The sequence below is a fragment of the Erythrolamprus reginae genome, chromosome 8 (assembly GCF_031021105.1).
Source record: "Erythrolamprus reginae isolate rEryReg1 chromosome 8, rEryReg1.hap1, whole genome shotgun sequence".
In the NCBI taxonomy this organism is placed as follows: domain Eukaryota; kingdom Metazoa; phylum Chordata; class Lepidosauria; order Squamata; family Dipsadidae; genus Erythrolamprus; species Erythrolamprus reginae.
In genome coordinates, this window is record NC_091957.1 from 7,778,970 (window position 1) to 7,798,537 (window position 19,568).

General features: G+C 44.0%; 1 protein-coding gene across 1 annotated transcript in view; it reads left to right on the forward strand.

The window, feature by feature from the left end:
* The window catches only part of PAPPA (pappalysin 1), a 157,816-nt gene that overhangs the window by 59,295 nt on the left and 78,953 nt on the right, over positions 1-19,568 (forward strand). The window contains 3 exon segments of the mRNA XM_070759604.1: positions 741-1,248; positions 8,921-9,049; positions 11,166-11,257. Of these exon segments, the coding sequence (XP_070615705.1) occupies positions 741-1,248; positions 8,921-9,049; positions 11,166-11,257 (729 nt within the window).

The window sequence follows — 19,568 nt, forward strand, 5'->3', positions numbered from 1 at the left end:
TTCCCTTCCTCTTTCTTTCTTTCTTTCTTTCTTTCTCCCACCCTCCCTCCTTCCCTTCCCTTTCCCTCCCTCCTTCTCTTCCCTTTCCCTCCCTCCCTCCTTCCCTCCCCTCCCTCCTTCTTTCTTTCTTTCTTTCTTTCTTTCTTTCTTTCTTTCTTTAAATTTCTATGCCACCCCACTCCCTAGGGACACAGGGCAACTCGCAACACAAAACAGTTATAGATTTTTTTAAAAAAATGTTTTGCTATTAAAATAGTTACAATCATGCGTACATTCATGGGCTGACCTTGCCAGTCATCCCCTCTGAGGTCAATGGGCCCAGGCCTGTCGGAAAAGCCAGGTCTTTCCGGCTTTCTGGAAGGCCAATAAGGTGGGGGTAGTGCGGATCTCAGGAAGTAACTGATTCCAGAGAGTCGGGGCAACCACAGAGAAGGCTCTCCCCCTGCGGACCCACCAACTGACACTATTTAGTTGATGGGACCCGAAGGAGGCCAACCCTGTGGGCTCTTACCGGTCGCTGGGAGGTATATGGTAGAAGGTGGTCCTGAAGATATCTATTTGGCATCTGTTTCTTTTTCGTTTGCTTTTGCCAGCCCTCGAGTTGCCATTATTTTTTAATGACCTTGTGCAGTTTTTTCTTTAAAGAGGTGTGGATTTACTCAGGCTTTATAGAATGGTATAAAGTGGTTTCCTGCAAGTTTGACTCCATTCTTCCTTTATTTCCTTCTGCCCTATTCAAGGACACCCAGATGTGGAACAGCCCTGTAAACCTGATGTCCGAACATGGACTCCCAATTCAGCGGTCATCAAGCAGAGTGTCCCACCCGCTTGCCCTGAACCTCAAGGATGCTACCTTCAGCTTCAGTTCCAATATCCAGTCATCCCAGAATCTCTGACCATCTGGGTGACTTATGTTTCCCCCGAGTGGGACGCCAAAGAAGCCATAAACGATGTCAAACTGTTGCTGGTTGGTGGGGAAAACATTTCGCTCGGTCCTCAGGACTTCTTCTGTGACATCCCCATGACCATTAGACTGGATACGGAGAAGTTGGAGGATGAAGTCCGGGGCATACAGATCTACACATTGGATGAACAACTGGAAATCGATGCTGCTATGATCACTTCGGTACCGCAGAGCTCACAGTGTCAAAAGTGCCGGCCCATCCACTACAAAGTCTCCCGGGAGCCTCCGTTTCAGAAAGGGACTTCGTTTCTCATCTCAGACCTCAGTCGGACATTTGTGGATACGTAAGTACCGTAATGTCCATGGAGATTCTCTGTCATCCATGTCATGGTTATCCCAAAGGCCACTGGACTTTGTTTTTCCTTGAACAGGTTTTGCTTCTCATTTAGGACAAGCAGGAGACCCTCTTCTTCTTCCTCTTCCTCTTCTTCTTCTTCTTCCTCTTCTTCTTCCTCTTCCTCTTCTTCTTCCTCTTTCTCCTCCTCCTCCTCCTTCTTCCTCTTCCTACCCCTCCTCCTCCTCCTCTTCCTCTCCTCCTCTTCCTTCCTCTCCACCTCCTCCTCCTCCTCCTCCTTCTTCCATAAAAAACATACCATCTCAATGGCTTTTTCTTCTATATTTACACAAACAAACATTAAACAGACATTAAAAACATTGGACACTTTGTGACCACCCTATTATGTTATTCCATTCTATAGTATGTACACAACAATAAATACCATTATTGTCCAAAGTACATTGCTTTTTTTTGATCTTACATATCCATCCCTCATCACTATTCATTTATATCCAACCTTCTTTCTTTTTCTCCCCTTTTTCAATTCTCATTTTCAATTTTTTTTACTGTTTTTCCTTTCTATCCATATTTATTTATTAGATTTGTATGCTGCCCCTCTCTGAAGACTTAGAGCGGCTCACAAAAATAAAACAGTACAAATTCAATTTAATTAAAACAATTTAAAAACCCTTAATATAAAAAGCAATCATACATTTCATATATATTACATATTACATAGTATTCCATTTACTTTTACTTCTCTTTTCCTTATTCTGTATCTATTTCCTCCTCCTCTTCACCTCCTCCTCCTCACTGTCTATCTTCTCTTTTTACTTCTCTTTCCCTTATTATCTATCTATCTCTTTCTCCTCATTGCCTATCCTCCTCCTTCTCATTTTCCTTCTCCCTTTTTCCTTATTCTCTATCTCCTTCCCTCATCTTCCCTTCTTCCTCCTCCACATTGGCTGTCTCCTTCTCTTTCTCTTTTCCTTATTGTCTATTTCTTCCTCCTCCTCTTCCTCCTTCTCTCTCCTTCTTCCAAAGTTAAAAGGATTGAGGTCAAAAATGTGTGTGCGTGTGCTGTTTCTGTCTTAACAATATATATTGTTACGCATTTTCTCATGGGCCGTTATTTCGCCATAGCATTCCATATTTAGACGCTAGAGTGAATTCTAAAATACCACAAAATCTCCCAGGCATAAGCAAATGGCATTTTCTCAGTTTGATTGACGGAAGCAAGGCTGGATGTGTGCGCATTACTCAACAAGGTTAAAAATAATTCCCTTTCTAAACTTGTGCGTGGTTCCCCCCTCTCTCACCCCTCTTCTCTTCCTTGTTTTGGCCAGAGCTGCTCAGTCCCGCATCCAAAATATATCTTCCTCCATCTCTGGGCCGTTTTCTTTAATGGAGAGGAGCAAACTTGATCTACTGCTTCTCTGCAGCTTAGTTGGTGAGGCCAGTTGCAAATTGAATGACAACAGAGAAGGGGGTTCTTCCCCACTCTTGTTTTTTTAAAGTGTGGTAGGGAATGAGCCAAGGGAAATAGGTCCTGTTTTGTTTTTATTTTTCTTCCACTGTCGCTTGAAATGCAAGCAACTTCCTCCTCCTTGGTCCTCCTGGGAATCTAAAACAGATGCAGTTGACCCTAGCTCCCTCCTCAAAGAGGCCCCAAACGTCAGGGCACCTTTTTACATGTGTGTGACTCCCAGCCGTGTCTTGAGGAAGAAGAAGGAGGTGGAAGTGGAGAAGGAGGAGAAGGGGAAAGATATAGGAGGAGGAGGAGGAGGAGGAGGAGGAGGAGGAGGAGGAGGAAGAAGAAGAGGAGGAGGAGGAGGAGGAGGAGGAAGGAGGAGGAGGAGGAAAGAGGAGGAGGAGAAGGAGGAGAAGAAGAAGAAGAGGGGGAGGAGGAGGAAGGAGGAGGAGGAAAGAGGAGGAAGAGAAGGAGGAGAAGAAGAAGAGGAGGAGGAGGAAGGTCGAAGGAGGAAGAAGAAGAAGAGGAGGAGGAGGAAGGACAAAGGAGGTAGAAGAAGAAGAAGAAGAAGAGGAGGAGGAGGAGGAGGAGGAGGAGGAAGGAGGAGGAGGAAAGAGGAGGAGGAGAAGGAGGAGGAGGAGGAGGAGAAGAAGAAGAAGAAGAAGAAGAAGAGGAGGAGGAGGAAGGAGGAGGAGAAAGGATGAAGGAGGAAGAAGAAGGAGGAGAAGAAGAAGAGGAGGAGGAGGAAGGTCGAAGGAGGAAGAAGAAGAAGAAAAGGAGGAGGAGGAGGAGGAGGAGGTGGTGGTGGAGGAGGAGGAGGAAGAAGGACAAAGGAGGTAGAAGAAGAAGAAGAAGAAGAAGAAGAAGAAGAAGAAGAAGAAGAAGGAGAAGAAGAAGAAGAAGAAGAAGAAGAAGGGCAGCAGCAGCAGCAGCAGCAACAACAACAACAACAACAACAACAACAACAACATTGATCTACTGCCCTGAGTTCTTGGGGAAGGGCAGCCTATATATTTTAAATAATAAATAAACAAACAACAAAAAGAGCAACAAAAACAATAACAGAGTTGGAAAGGAACTTGCAGGTCTTCTAATCCGTTGCTTAGGCAGGAAACCGTACACCACTTCAGACAGTTGGTTGTCCAACATCGTCTTGAAACTTCCAGGGTTGGAGCATCCACAACTTCTGGAGGCAAGCTGTTCCACGGATTAATTGTTCTCACTGTCAGGAAATTCCTCCTTAGTTCTAAGTTGCTTCTCTTTTTGTTTAGTTTCCACCCGTTGCTTCTTGTCCTATCGTTAGGTGCTTTGGAGAATAGCTTGACTCCCTCGTCTTTGTGGTAGCCCCTGAGATATTGGGAGACTGCTATCATGTCTCCCCTGGTCCTTCTTTCCATTAAACTAGACATATCCCGTTCCTGCAACCGCTCTTCACTTTTGGGACAACCAAGTTTAAAATATAGTGGAGCTGTTTATCTACTCAACCAATAACTGGTCAGAAAACTGGGACCCTGTCCATGGAGATTCTCTGTCATCCATGTCATAGTTGTCCCAAAGGCCACCGGACTTTGTTTTTCCTTGAAGAGGTTTCGCTTCTCATTCAAGAAGTTTCTTCAGTTCTTCTGAAGGTCACTGATCTCTAGTTTTCCTTGAAGAGGTTTTGAGTCGGAAAAGACAACCGCTAGTCCCTCTATTTCTTAGATTAAATGTGTCTTATTATTATTTTATTATTTTATTAATCAGATTTGTATGCCGCCCCTCCCCGCAGACTCGGGGCGGCTAACAACAATAAAAATTCAATGTAAACAAATCTAATATTAAAAATAATCTTAAAAACCCCCAATTTAAAGAACCAATCATACATACAAACATACCATGTATAAATTCTGTAAGCCTAGGGGGAAGGGAAAATTTCAATCCCCCCATGCCTGATGACAGAGGTGGGTTTTGAGGAGCTTACGAAAGGCAAGGAGGGTGGGGGCAACTCTGATATCCGGGGGGAATTGGTTCCAGAGGGTTGGGGCCGCCACAGAGAAGGCTCTTCCCCTGGGTCCAGCCAGAGGACATTGTTTAGTCGATGGGACCCGGAGAAGGCCCACTCTGGGACCTAACTGGTCGCTGGGATTCGTGCGGCAGAATATGGTCCCGGAGATATTCTGGTCCGGTGCCATGAAGGGCTTTATGGGTCATAACCAACACTTCAAGAACTTTGTTTTGGAGTGCACACAGAGTTGGCCTTTTCGGTCAGCAGAAGGAACTTTTGTCCAGCGCTGGAAATTCAGTCTGAGAAAATAAATGCCCCTAAGTGAATTTGGGAAGAGGGGACAGGAGATGATTCACCTAAGAGGAGGATAATTTGAGGACATCGTGAGCAATTAAAGAGGAAGGAAAGTTGAGACGAAAGTTCATTGGAGAGGACAGATGAGGTCAGACTCTTTAGCGCCTCTATTTGAATTATTTGTTAGCTTCTGCTCCCTTTTGGGGTAGGAGGACGTTCTGTTCCTTTTATCTGTAGAAAAAGGATACCAGCTTGTTGATTCATAGAGACTTTCCTCTGGCTGGAAACAGCCATCTGGTTGAATGGAGCTCTTTATCCATTTTGTGGCTGAAGACGTTCTCAAGGATTCGTCCCTCTGCCCTGCCACCTTTCGCTCTTTCTCCTTTGAAATGATAATCGGCGGGACTCCGTATTGAAAATGATGCTGTCACTGCACCAACACCATAAGTGATCAGCTACTGACTTCAGCCATCATAATCTTCTTTTTAAAAAGACCAGTAAATAATGTACATAATTACTAGACCGCTTCCTTGTCCCTTTCCTTCCCTTCCCTCCCCTCCTGTCCCTCCCCTCCCTTTCCTTTCCTCTTCCTTTCCTTCCCCTCTTCTCCCTTTCTTTCCTTTCCTATCCTTTCCTAACCTTTCCTTTTTCCTTTCCTTTTTCCTTTCCTTTGATTTCCTTCCTTTCCTCCCCTCCCCTCCCTCCTTTCCTCTTCCTCTTCCTCTCCTTTCCTCCCCTTCCCTCCTTTCCTTTCTGTTCCATTCCGTTCCTTTCCTTTCCCTCCCTTTTTTTCACTTCCCTTCCTTTCCCTCTCTCCTTTTCCTTTCCTTTCCCCTTCCCTCCCTTCCCTTCCCTTCCTTTCTTTCCTTTTCTTTCCTTTCCTATCCTTTCCTTTTTCCTTTCCTTTTTCCTTTCTTTTTTCCTTTCCCTTTTCCTATCCTTTTTCCTTTCCTCTTCCTCTTCCTTTCCTTTCCTATCCTTTCCTATCCTTTCCTTTTTCCTTTCCTTTTTCCTTTCCTTTGCTTTCCTTCCTTTCCTCCCCTCCCTCCTTTCCTCTTCCTCTCCTTTCCTCCCCTTCCCTCCTTTCCTTTCTGTTCCATTCCGTTCCTTTCCTTTCCCTCCCTTTTTTTCACTTCCCTTCCTTTCCCTCTCCCCTTTTCCTTTCCTTTCCCCTCCCTTCCCTTCCCTTCCTTTCTTTCCTTTTCTTTTCTTTCCTATCCTTTCCTTTTTCCTTTCCTTTTTCCTTTCTTTTTTCCTTTCCCTTTTCCTATCCTTTTTCCTTTCCTCTTCCTCTTCCTTTCCTTTCCTCCCCTCCCCTCCTTTCCTTTCTGTTCCTTTCCCTCCCTCCCTTCGCTTTCCTTTCCTTCCCCTTTCCCCCTCCCTTCCCTCTTCTTTCCTCCAGAAACTCATTACTTTGTGCTAGATGTCTACTTTCACATGAAGAATGTCAACCTCCAGTATTCAGGCAATTGTCATTTAAAATTAAGTATAAATGCTCACCACAGGTTGTCTTAAAGGCACAGTGGTTAGAGTGCAGTAGCTTGATCACTGGCTGCCAGCAGTTTAGCAGATCGAATCTCAGTAGACTCAAGGTTGACTCAGCCTTCCATCCTTCCAAGGTCGGTAAAATGAGAAGATTGTTGGGAGCAATCTCTCTCTCTCTCTCTCTCTCTCTCTCTCTCTCTCTCTCTCTCTCTCTCTCTCTCTCTCTCTCTCAGATTTATATGCCACCTCTGCTTACTGTCTTCAAACTACTTAGAGAGGGCTGTGAAGTACTGTGAAAGTGGTATATAAATCTAAATGCCATTGCTGTGTATTTCTATCCATATTTCTCTCTTTTTCCTTTCCTTCCTTCCTAATCCAAAATTGGATGGGTGGGAAACGAACCATGAACCGATGTAAATGACGGGTAATCCTGGTGTCAATAGCATTGACAGTTATACTAATAATAGTTTTGCTATTACCAATGATGACTTTATATGTATAGACATATATATAGACTTTTTATATATGTAGATATACTTTGATTTTGTTCTCCTAATATTTAGGCAGATGGTAAACAAAAGATACTTCTTTCCTGAACGTTTTCCATCATTTTAATGAATGGTTTTAATTTGGGTAGTGATTGGTTTAGGTTCCTTACTGTTTATTGTTGTAAATTGCCTGTATTCTTGACTAAGCCAAGGGGTGAGGCTGACACTTGGTTGCTACAAGTTTTCGTACTTAAATAAGGAAATAGACGCTTCGGTTTGGAACCGCTCGTAAAAAGCGGAACAAGACAATTCTTCTTTCTGATCCCAAGTCCCAAATATTAAAATAGCCTGACCCCCCCCCCACTTCTCCCCCATCCTCCAGTGATAAAATGAATTAGTGCAGCCTCACTCCTGGGAATAAAATAACTCTTATTAAAGAGTTAGGTTTAAGGGAGGAATGAATTAGTTGGCTTCACCTCTTCGTCTCTTTAGCAAATCAAACAGGGACCGGACCTTGGAAGCTTGCAAGACAATGCAACCCTTTCATTGGAAATAATCAAAACAATCCAGCAACGTTAAAAACAATAACACCATGCCTTATGAAGAGGATGATTTGGCTAGTGGATTTTTGTGGTTGTTTTTTTTTTTTTGCACAACCCGGCAATCTGGGTTTCATTTAAAAGACGGCTACTCTCGTTCAAAGATGTGGTGGAGATAGGGGTTGGCTGTTTCCTTGACTTAAGCCTCTTTCTCTTAAACAACCTTTAAATGTCACTGCTTGCAAAACACTGGCGGGAGGCATGGGATAATTGGGAGAAGGACCCCCTGAGGAACTGTGGTTTTGAGTTGCTTTCAACATGCTTTTGTGTTGAGTTGGAGAGCCCGCACGCAAAGGACTTCTGCTCCTCTCCATCCATTTCTGGCTGAGATACACGAGCCGTTGGGACGCAGGATTGTATAGAAGAGTCCATGCTGGGCACTGATTTTTGTGAGATGGATGTGAGAAATGAAAGACACAACCCACAGAAGAGAACGTCTGTAGTTCAGGATTGAACTCTGGGGTCCTTGGTGATCTCTGAGCTTGGGGGGGGGGGGGGTTTGCAGATGTTTCATCACCCAGTTGAATAACATCAGGGCTAGAAGGAAAGGAGAATGAAATAACCCTTCATCCTTCTACCACTCAGGATGTCCTCTAGTTGGGTAAAGAAACATCTGCAAGAAAACAACCAAGCTCAGAGAGCACCAAGGACCCCATAGTTCTCCTTTCTCCTCCTCCTCCTTCCTTCCTCCTCCTCCTCCTCTTTGTCCATCTCCCTCTCTTGCTCCTCCTCCTCCTCTTTCTCCCTCTCCACTCCCTTCTACCACTGATGAGGTCCCCTAGTTTGATAAAGAAACAACCAAGCTCAGAGAGCACCAAGGACCCCATAGTTCTCCTTCTCTCCTCCTCCTTCTCCTCCTCCCCTTTCTCCATCTCCATCTCCTGCTCCTCCTCCTCTTTCTCCCTCTCCACTCCCTTCTACCACTGATGAGGTCCCCTAGTTGGATAAAGAAACATCTTCAAGAAAACAACCGTTCAGAGAGCACCAAAGATGACATGGTTTTCCTTCTTCTGCTCTTCCTCCTCCTCCCTCTACTCCCTTCTACCACTGATGATGTCCCCCAGTTGGGTAAAGAAACATCTTCAAGAAAACAACCAAGTTCAGAGAGCGCCAAGGATGCCATAGTTCTCCTCCTCCTTCTCCTCCTCTTCCTCCCCCTCCCTCTCCACTCCCTTCTACCACTGATGATCTCCCATAGTTGGGCAAAGAAACATCTGCAAGAAAACAACCAAGCTCAGCGAGCCCCCAAGAATCCACAAATAAATAAACAATCACAGCAATGCTACATCTTGCAAAAGAAAAAAGAAAATAAGGGTCTCAGTGTCCATCTAACTTATCCCCCCCCCCTTCTCTTGCAGCGACGTGAAGGATGGCATCACCTACGATTATTGGGTTTCTGTCGTTTCTGAACAGAAAGAGAGCGAGCCTTCTCCCACATTGTCCTACACACACGGAAAGGGCTACTGCGGTGATGGGATTATCCAGAAGTAAGTACAGATGTTTTATTATTATCTCTTCTATTCATTAAACATGGAACTCCGTCAACTGAACATTTAAAAAAGTGTCACAAATACCACTGACTGGTGCTAGTGGTCGATACAGGTTGCTGCCAGGATCCTAAGTATCAACCAAGTAGCTGTTGTTGTTGTTGTTGCTGCTGTCTAATCTAATCCAAGTGAAGACAACCAGTCTAGAAAGATTAATTAGGTGTGAACAATTAGATTCACACAAGAAGAGTTCAAATAGTTATTTAGTTGTTTAATTATTAGTCATTCAGTTATTTAGTTATTTTTAAATTAATATTATTATTTTTATTATTATTATTTTATTATAGGGAGAGAAGGAAAGAAAGAGAGAGAGAGAGAGACAGAAAGATAGAGAAACTGTCAGTTTCTCTTGACCCAAAGTCACATGTCAATTTTGAGAAAGAGAGAGAGAGAAAGAGAGATGAGAGAGAAAGAGAGAGAGAAATAGAGAGGGAGAAAGAGAGATGAGAGAGAGAGAGAGAGAGAGAGAGAGAGGAGAGAGAGAAAGGGAGAAAGAGAGAGAAAGGGAGAAAGAGAGAGACAGAAAGAGAGAGAGAGTTTCTCTTGACCCAAAGTCACCTGTCAATTTTGAGAAAGAGAGAGAGAGAAGAGAGAGAGAAGAGAGAGAGAAGAGAGAGAGAAGAGAGAGAGAAGAGAGAGAGAAAGAAAGAGAGAGAGAGAAAGAGAGAGGGAGAAAGAGAGAGGGAGAAAGAGAGAGAAAGGGAGGGAGAGAGAGACAGAAAGAGAGAGAGAGACAGAAAGAGAGAGAGAAACTGTCAGTTTCTCTTAACCCAAAGTCACCTGTCAATTTTGTGCTTAAAGCACAAAATCTCTTCGTCTCCTGATTTCTAGACTATAGGGCCTTAAGCATTACCCCAAACTGGCTGATCTTCAGTCCACATTCATATTATATATTGTTGCTTCCCTCCAAATCCCCCGTAATTGTTTGAGGATGTTTCGTCCCCACTTAAAAGGCACGGTTATTTATTTTATTTTTTTGAACCAGAAATATCCCAGAGGACAGATTAAATAGGCAAGGAGTGTAACCATCCTTTGCCATCACAAGGAAAAAAAAACAGAACAGAGTTCCAAAGCCATTGGTGCTCTTAGAATATGACATGTCCCGCCAGGATTTGTGGCAATGGAAGACTGAATTTCAGTCGTGTTTCAGTTCTAAAGGTCTGTATAAGGGAGCACTGACCAAAATTTCCTCTCTTTGGGAGATGAATCAAGGTGACGGGGACCCCCACCGTCTCATCCTTGGCCAACCAGCGAAAGACCCTGGAATTAATATACATTTTTAATTAGGAAATGTTTGTTTAGAATGCATTGGTACCCTACTTAAATATGTTTTGGACCAGATAAGAACTCCTGCAAACTCAGAAAGATTGGTTAAATTTTCCTTCCTTCCTCTTTCCTTCTTTCCTCCTTCCCTTCTCTTCCCTTCCCTCCCTGCCTTCCTTCCTCCCTGCCTTTCTTCCTCCTGCTCCTTCCATTCTCTCTTCTATTGTACTTCCTTCATTCCTCCCTCCCTCCTTTTCTCCTTTCCCCCTCCCTCTCCTCCTTCCCCTCCCTCTCTTCCTCTTTCCCTCTTCCATCCTTCCCTCGTCTCCCTCCCTTTCCCTTTCCCCCTCCCTCCTTCCTTTCCTTCCTCTTTTCCTTCCTCCCCCTCTCTCTTCCTCTTTCCTTCTTCCATCCTTCCCTCCTTCCCTCCTTTCCACCCTCCCTCCCCTTTCATGTCTTCCTCTTTCCTTCTTCCATCCTTCCCTCCCTCCCTTCTCTCCTCCCCTCCCTCCTTTCCTCTCTCCCTTCCTTCCTCCTCTCCTCCCTCCCTCCATCTCTCTCTTCCTTCCTCCCTACCTCCTTTTCTTCCTCCCTCCTTTCTTACCTCCCTCCCTCCGTCTCTTCCTTCTCTGTTCTCTTTTTGGTGATCTTGTACAAGATTGGGGGGGAAAGTAAGTAAGAAAAAAAATTGTCTTAACCTCTTAAGGTTTAAAGGTCTCCTCTCCAGATCCTCCCATGCTTTAAAATTTATTTTAATAATCCAATTGTTCTTAACAGCTGTTTCTCTTGGCAGAGACCTTGGGGAAGAATGTGACGATATGAACAAAGTGAACCATGATGGATGCTCCCTCTTTTGCCGCCGGGAATTATCGTTCAACTGTGTTGGTAAGTTTTGGCTGGGGTACCTTCCTCATAAGGAAACACCGGGAGCGCCCCTTGCATGGGTCAAAAGATGGAGAGGAAGGTCACTGTTACCTTCCATCCAAGGTGGCCTGAAGACAGGTAGAGATCAGCATCTGTAGAGATCAGCATCTCTTCTGCAGTTTTCTTGGACCAAGCGGCAATTGTTAGTCTTTTCTTCCAAGCCAGAAATACAAAACTAAATTTTATTTTTATTTATTTATGTGTCAAACATGTATAGGATAGTGGTATTTTGTATAAACATAAGTAATAATTAACAATAAAAGAGGACAATAGGACAGGGACAGTAGGCACAGTGGTGTGCTTATGCACGCCCCTTAGTGACCTCTTAGAAACGGAGAGAGGTCGACTGTAGACAGTCTAAAGTTAAAGTTTTGGGGTTTGGAGAAGAAACCACAGTCAGGTAGAGCGTTCCAGGCATTGATCACTCTGTTGCTGAAGTCGTATTTTCTGCAGTCGAGTTTGGAGCGGTTTACATTGAGTTTGAGTGTATTACATACTCGTGTATTGCTGCGGTTGAAGGCGAAGTAGTCATTAACAGGAAGGCCATTATGGTGTATGATTTTATGAACTAGAGTTAGGTCAGATCAAAGGCGATCCTCCTACTCCTTCTCCTCCCCCATCTCCATTTGAGTTTTTGGCAGCCAGGCCTTATAGAAACATAGAAACATAGAAGATTGACGGCAGAAAAAGACCTCCTGGTCCATCTAGTCTGCCCTTATACTATTTCTTGTATTACTGTGCACAGCAGTTGCAATGACGCCATTGTTTTTCTGTCATCTTGATGGCCAAAATGATGTTCACTTGAAGAGGACCTTGACCTGTAATGGTTTGTGGGCTGTACGCGATGTGTCCACAGGTGGCTGGTAAGACCTGTACGGGCGCATAATGTTCTGCCACATGTTGGGCAGACATGTGTGGGCAACATCGTCACAGCCTTTGCAGCTGTGCCGCATTTACGGAGTGCTTGCTTCTCTTCTGTATGAAGGTTCCCATGCGAGGGTATTCCTCCTTATATAGGATACAGCCAATCAGGTTGCAGCACAATTAGCAAACCCATGATTACATGCTGATTATGGCTTACATCAGCCTCTCCCATGGTGACAAACCATTTACTTGCATTGCGAACTTATTTCTGACATCATATACTCATACTCACGGCCAAAATAGGACTTGCGTGCGAAACCAGCCTTCAATTTCACCCAGATTCAGGTTTAATTCACATTTAACACTCAGGTTTAAGCGTTCCTTTTGTCTTTTCATCTTTGATGATGGAAATGGTCAATCCTTCCTTGGGTTCCTTTGTAATGGGAGCCCCCACCACCCCCCAACCCCTCACTCTAAATCCTAGATCCAATGAAAGCTTATCTGTGGGATCTTTAGGGGGAAGCCGAGCCCTGAAAAAGCTCTGAAGGGTAAAGTCTTTTCGGAGCCCCAAGTTGGCAAAGCTGAAGGAGCCTGACATCTCCTTTGAGATGCTAATCAGCCCCCTTGAAAGGGGCATCAAAGTTGCTTTTATCCTTCCTTTTCAAGGGATGATAATTGCTTAACCAGATCTTTTTATTCCTGAGCCTTGATTAGCAATGATTGTCAGCACTCAATGGTGGCAGGCTGCTTGGAGTGTTGAAGAGATGGGGGTCCGGAGATTTAGTGGTTCGTTATAAATTTCCCCCTAGTCTCTCTCCCCCCCCCCCACTTTTTTTTTGGTGGGAAGGAAACGGTTCTATAACTCTTAAGAGTAAAGAAATTCACACTAGTGGGAGAATCAGGCTTCGGACAAAGGACATCTCCGGCTATTGCTAATTGGGGCAATTTGATGGGATATGCCGGGACCCTGAATATATATTTTCAGTGTTTAGTTGTTGAGTGTCACTGATGGACAAAGTTGCACTAGGTGTATTGCACACATCAAGTCGATCTGCAGAACAGAGGATGGTTAACGTGGTATGGGTAAGACCACACTTGGAATATTGCATAGAAACATAGAAGATTGACGGCAGAAACAGACCTCATGGTCCATCTAGTCTGCCCTTACACTATTTCCTGTATTTTATCTTAGGATGGATATATGTTTATCCCAGGCATGTTTAAATTCAGTTACTGTGGATTTACCAACCACGTCTGCAGGAAGTTTGTTCCAAGCATCTACTACTCTTTCAGTAAAATAATATTTTCTCATGTTGCTTCAGATCTTTCCCCCAGCTAACCTCAGATTCTGCCCCCTTTGTTCTTGTGTTCACTTTCCTATTAAAAACACTTCCTTCCTGAACCTTATTTAACCCTTTAACATATTTAAATGTTTCAATCAGGTCCCCCCCCCTTTCCCTTCAGATTGAGTTCATGAAGTCTTTCCTGATACGTTTTATGCTTAAGACCTTCCACCATTCTTGTAGCCCGTCTTTGGACCTGTTCGATTTTGTCAATATCTTTTTGTAGGTGAGGTCTCCAGAACTGAAAACAGTATTCCAAATGTGATCTCACCAGCGCTCTATACAGCAGGATCACAATCTCCCTCTTCCTGCTTGTTATACCTCTAGCTATGCAGCCAAGCATTCTACTTGCTTTCCCTACCACCTAAATTTATTTTATTTTATTTTATTTATTTTATTTATTTATTTGTCAAATAATTATAGGGTGATAATTTGTACATATAAAACATTAGATAAGTAATGATAAAAAGTAGACAATAGGACAGGGACAGAAGGCACAATGGTGCGCTTATGCACGCCCCTTAATCCTTGTCATCCACTTTTGGCCACCACAACAATGCCCTGGTAAGGCCACACTTGGAATACTGGATCCAGTTTTAGTCGCCATGATGTAAAAAAGGTGTTGAGACTTTGAAAAGAGTGCAGGGAAGAACAACAAAGAAGATTATGGAACGGGAGGATAAAACGTATGAAGAACAGTTGCAGGAACTGGGTGTGTCTAGTTTAATGAAAAGAAGGGGAGACATGATAGCAGCCTTCCCGTATCTCAGAGGTTGCCACAAAGAAGAGGGAGTCAACCTATTTTACAAAACACCTGTGGGTAGAACAAGAAGCGATGGATAGAAACTAAACAAGGAGAGAAGCAACTTAGAACTGAGAAGAAATTTCCTGACAGGACAATTAACCAGTGGAACAGCTTGCCTCCAGAAGTTGTGAATGCTCCAACACTGGAAGTTTTTAAGAGGACGTTGGACAACCATTTGTCTGAGATGATATAGGGTGTCCTGCTTGTGCAGGAGGTTGGATTAGAAGACCTTCCCTTCCTTTCAAGTATTTCTTTTGTCCTTTATGACTATGATGGTGTGTTGCATTGCTCTTGGTGGTTTTTCATGGGAAGAATGAACCTTGGATTTCGCTCTCTTGCCTTGCCTGGATCTTTTGCCTCTGTGCATTCCCAGCTCACAAAGGCTCTCGCATGTGTCTGTTGACCTGTAATGTTGTTAGCTTCTGCTTGTATTTTCCCTGGCTTGTTCTTTGCCCCAAGCCTCCTCCTAATCAGATAAGACTTGGATCGATCTGCTTTAGATCACGGGAGGTAAAAATAGCAAGAACAAAAGTGAATGTGTGGTCGTCTCTCTCTCTCTCCATCTCCATCTCTCTCTCCTTCTCTCCCTCCCTCTCTCCCTCTCTCTCACTTTCTCTCTTTCTCTTTCACCCTTCATCTTCTTCTCTCCCCACTCTCTTTCTCTCTCTCCCCTCCCTCTCCTATCCCTCCCTCTCTCTTTTTCTCTCTCTCTCCTTCCTCCTCCTCCTCTCTCCTTCACTCTCTCTCTCTTTCTCTCCCTTCCTCCTTCTTCTCTCTCCTTCACTCTCTCTCTCTCCCTCACTCTCCTTCTCTCCCTCCCTCCCTCTCTCTCCTTCTTTCTCTCCTCCTCTCTCTCTCTCTCTCCCTTTTCCCCAGGGTTTTTTTTTTCCATGTGCACACACGAAAAAAAGCTGAATAAAAGGGAACAGATCGGATTAATGGTGTTTTGTTCTTCCAACGCTCACATCAGAATATCCATCTACACCTTCTGATGTGGTCTACCTCCCCCCTGAGATGCGCCACCGAGGCTCTTATTTTTTGCCTTTTTTTGAAGCTCCTTTCTCCTGACCTTTCCAAGGTTGAAGCCACCTCTGCCATTTCCCCCAAATTCTTGTTCATTTTTCTTGTCCAAACCACAAAGCTTGACAACAGAGCTTGGGTTGGAAGGCTGAGTCAATCTTGAGCTGGTCAGGATCAAACTGATGGCAGTGGGCAGAGTTAGCCTTCAATGCTGCATCTAATTCACTGGGAGGAAAGGGAGAGAGGGAGGGAGGGAGGGAGGAGGAAGGATGGAAGGAAGGAAGGATGGAAGGAAGGATGGAAGGAAGGAGGGAGGGAGGGAAGGAAGGAAGGAAGGAAAGAAGGAAGATAGCAATAGTATTTAGATTCATATACCAGTTCACAGTGCTTTTACAGCTCTCTCTAAGCGGTTTACAGAGTCAGCCTCTTGCCCCCAACAATCTGGGTCCTCATTTGATCCACCTCGGGATGATGAAAGGCCGAGTCCACCTTGAGCCGGTGGTGAGATTCGAACCTGGCAGAGTTAGCCTGCAATACTGCATTCTAACCACTGCATACCATGGAAGGAAGGGAGGGAGGGAGGGAGGGGAAGGAAGGAAGGAAGGGGAAAGGAAGGGAGAAAAAAGAAGAAAGGGAGGGAATGAATGAAATAAGGAAGGAAGGAAGATAGATAGCAATAGCGCTTAGACTTATATAGTGCTTTTACAGCCCTCTCTAAGCAACTTACAGAGTCAGCCTCTTGCCCCCAACAATCTGGGTCCTCGGAAGGATGGAAGGATGAGTCAACCTTGAAAGAGGTGAAGAAAGGATTCCCCGATGGAGGGATGGTTTTTTAAAAGTGGCAGCAAGGAAGTTGGTTAAGGAGGATTCTACTCAAGTACAAGCTGAGAACCAGATGAGCAAAACTCGGAAGCCTCTTTTTTTAAAAAAAGGAGAAAAGAACTTCCAGGAAGTTGGAAGATAATTTCCGGCAACGTCTTCAGCTCCGGCCAGCAGATCATCAACATTTTGGCTTGAGTTCTTATTGTAATTGGTCGAAGTTAGAATTTATTTACAATAAAAACCTGCCCTTGGCCAAGGATTGTTTTTTTGCTTCCATGAAGGAAAGCAGTGGGGAGTTGACCCCTAATAGACTTGAGCGGTTGGCAGATGCCGAAGCCAACTCGGTCCAAGAATCTGTAACTCAGAAACAATTCTTGAACATTCTTGTCTTCTCTCTTTCTCTCTCTGTCTCTGTGTGTGTCTCTCTCTTTTGTACTCTTTTTCTCTCCCTCTCTCTCTTTGTCTCTCCCTCTCCCTCTCTCTTTCTTTCTTTCTCTCTCTCTTTCTCTCTCTCTTTCCCTCTGTGTGTCTACAAGAATCTGTAACTCAGAAACAATTCTTGAACATTCTTGTCTTCTTTCTCTCTCTCTTTCTCTCTCTGTCTCTGTGTGTCTCTCTTTTGTACTCTTTTTCTCTCCCTCTCTCTCTTTGTCTCTCCCTCTTCCTCTCTCTTTCTTTCTTTCTCTCTCTCTCTCTTTCTCTGTGTGTCTCCAAGAATCTGTAACTCAGAAACAATTCTTGAACACTCTTGTCCTCTCTCTCTCTCTCTCTCCCGCCCTCCCTCTCTCTCTGTGTATGTGTGTGTTTGTGTGTGTCTTCTCTGTCTCTCTCTCTCATTTTCTCTTTTCCCCCTCTCTATCTCTCTTTCTTTCTTTCTCTCTCTTTCTCTCTCTGTGCGTCTACAAGAATCTGTAACTCAAACAATTCTTGAACATTCTTGTCCTCTCTGTGTGTGTTTCTCTCTCTCTCTTTCTTTCTCTCTCTCTCTGTCTCTTTCTCCCTCTCTCTTTCTTTCTCTCACTTTTTCTTTTCTCTCTCTCTCTATCTCTCTCTTTATCCCTCTTTCTTTCCTTCTTTCTCTTTCTTTCTCTGACTTTTTCTCTCTCTCTTGTTCTCTCCCTCTTTTTCTCTCTTTCTCACTTTCTCTCTTTCTCTTTCTCGCTCTCTCTTTATCCCTCTCTCTTTCCTTCTCTCTCTTTCTTTGTCTCTCTTTCTCTGTCTCTTTCTCTCTCTCCCTCTCCCTCTTCTCTCTGTGTCTCTTTCTGCCTCCTCCCCCCCTCTTTCTTTTAATAAAATAAAATCAAAATTGGACATGTAGTTAATACGATTCTGGGCTGGTTGCCTTTGGATTGATCACTAAATAAATAATCAGACTTAAAAATATCCCTTTTCCTTGCCTCTTTAATTTCATCTGGGCCGCATTGTCGCCCACCCCCCTCTCCCTGGGGTTTTTTTTTTTTGAGGGGGGGGAAATAAAGGACTTAACTAGTGTAGAAGAAAACATCCTTCTAGTGCCAGCAGCTCCATCCCAAACTGAAAACAGGATGCAGCCCTGTGGGTCCCTCTTGCTGGTTTGTGCAACGCAGCCCCCCCATCGAAACCCAAAATTAGACTCATATTTTTCAGTTTGCGTTTTTTAGTGAGGGTTTTTTTGCCGTGTGGAAAGCTGTTGTTCTGTCTGCTTCCTCATGCGGTGGAGGTTTTGCACCCACTTACTCCCACCTCTTTCTTCTTAAAAAAAAAATATCAGAAGGACCCAGGACAAATAAACAAGAAGGAAGGGCCATCTGTCCACAGGAGACATGCCAGCGTGATAGAGTGGCTAAGCTAGGGAGGATTCTCCAGATGTTGCTCTTCCATCATTCCCAACTGAGATGGGCTGGCTCAGGGGGGAAGCAAAGCTGGCTCTTCTATGACTTGTGGACTTCAACTCCCAGGATTCCTGAGCCCCTCATGCTAGCTCAGGAATTCTGGGAGCTGAAGTCCACATGTCATAGGAGAGCCAGCTTTGCCTACCCCTGAGCTAGTCCAATGTCCTAGGAACAACGCTATCCCATCAAGGGTGACATGATAGCAGCCTTCCAATATTTGAGGGGGACCTATTCTCCAGAGCACCTGAAAACAAGACAAGAAGCAACGGGTGGAAACTGATCAAGGAGAGAAGCAACTTAGATCTAAATGTCCTTACAGTTAGAACAATCAATCAATAGGACAGCTTGCCTTCAGAAGGTTTTTAAGAAGAGGAAGCAAAAAACTACACCAAAACACGGGCGCACCGGTGCACGATTTCGTGACCTGCACCCTGCACCGGTGCAGTAGCAAAATTGCGCTGGACTCCAGTACCACTCAGAGCTAAGGGGGTGAGCACATGTCACTGTTCCACCTTGGCAGCCCACCTCTGGATTTAAAAAAAAAATTTCAGAGGAGCAAGTCAATAATAATAATTATTATTTGTGGGAAAGATCAAAAGCAACGTGAGAAAATATTATTTTACTGAAAGAGTAGTAGATGCTTGGAACAAACTTCCAGCAGACGTGGTTGGTAAATCCACAGGAACTGAATTTAAACATGCTTGGGATAAACATATATCCATCCTGAGATAAAATACAGAAAGTAGTATAGGGGCAGACTAGATGGACCATGAGGTCTTTTTCTGCCGTCAATCATCTATGTTTCTATAATACTAATTTATTAGATTTGTATGCCGCCCCTCTCCGCAGACTTGGGGTGGCTCACAACAATAATAACAGCATACAATAGACAAATCTAATACTGTATTTAAAAGAAAAAATATATATCTAAAAGCCCGTTATATAAAACCATACAACACAAGCGTACCATACATAAACTATATAAGCCTGGGGGGAAGTCAGATGACCCTGTGTAGTTTGCAGAATTGGGGCAGGGTCTATACATGAGGATGGGCTGTATAAAGGGAGTTTTTCTGTCTGTGTTTGCGATTCAGACATGGATAACAGAATTGGGAGGGTCCTCGGAGGTCTTCTAGTCCAGCCCGTTGCTCAAGAGGGAGAGACTGTGACATTTCAGACAACTGGTTGTGCAATTTCTTCTTAAAAACTTAAAAACCATAATTTCTGGAGGCAAGCCATTCCACTGGTAAATTGTTCTCACTGTCAGGAAATTTCTCTTTAGTTCTACTTTAACAACAACAACAACAACAACAACAACAACAACAACAACAACAACAATAATAATGTTGGAAGGGACTTTAGAGGTCTTCTATTAGGCAGGAAACCCTACATTATTTCAGACAGATGGTTATCCAACATCTGCTTAAAAACTTCCAGTGTTGGGGCATTCACAACTTCTGGAGGCAAGCTGTCCCACTGATCAATTGTTCTGATTGTCAGGAAATTTCTTTTTAGTTCTAAGTTACTTCTCTCCTTGTTTAGTTTCC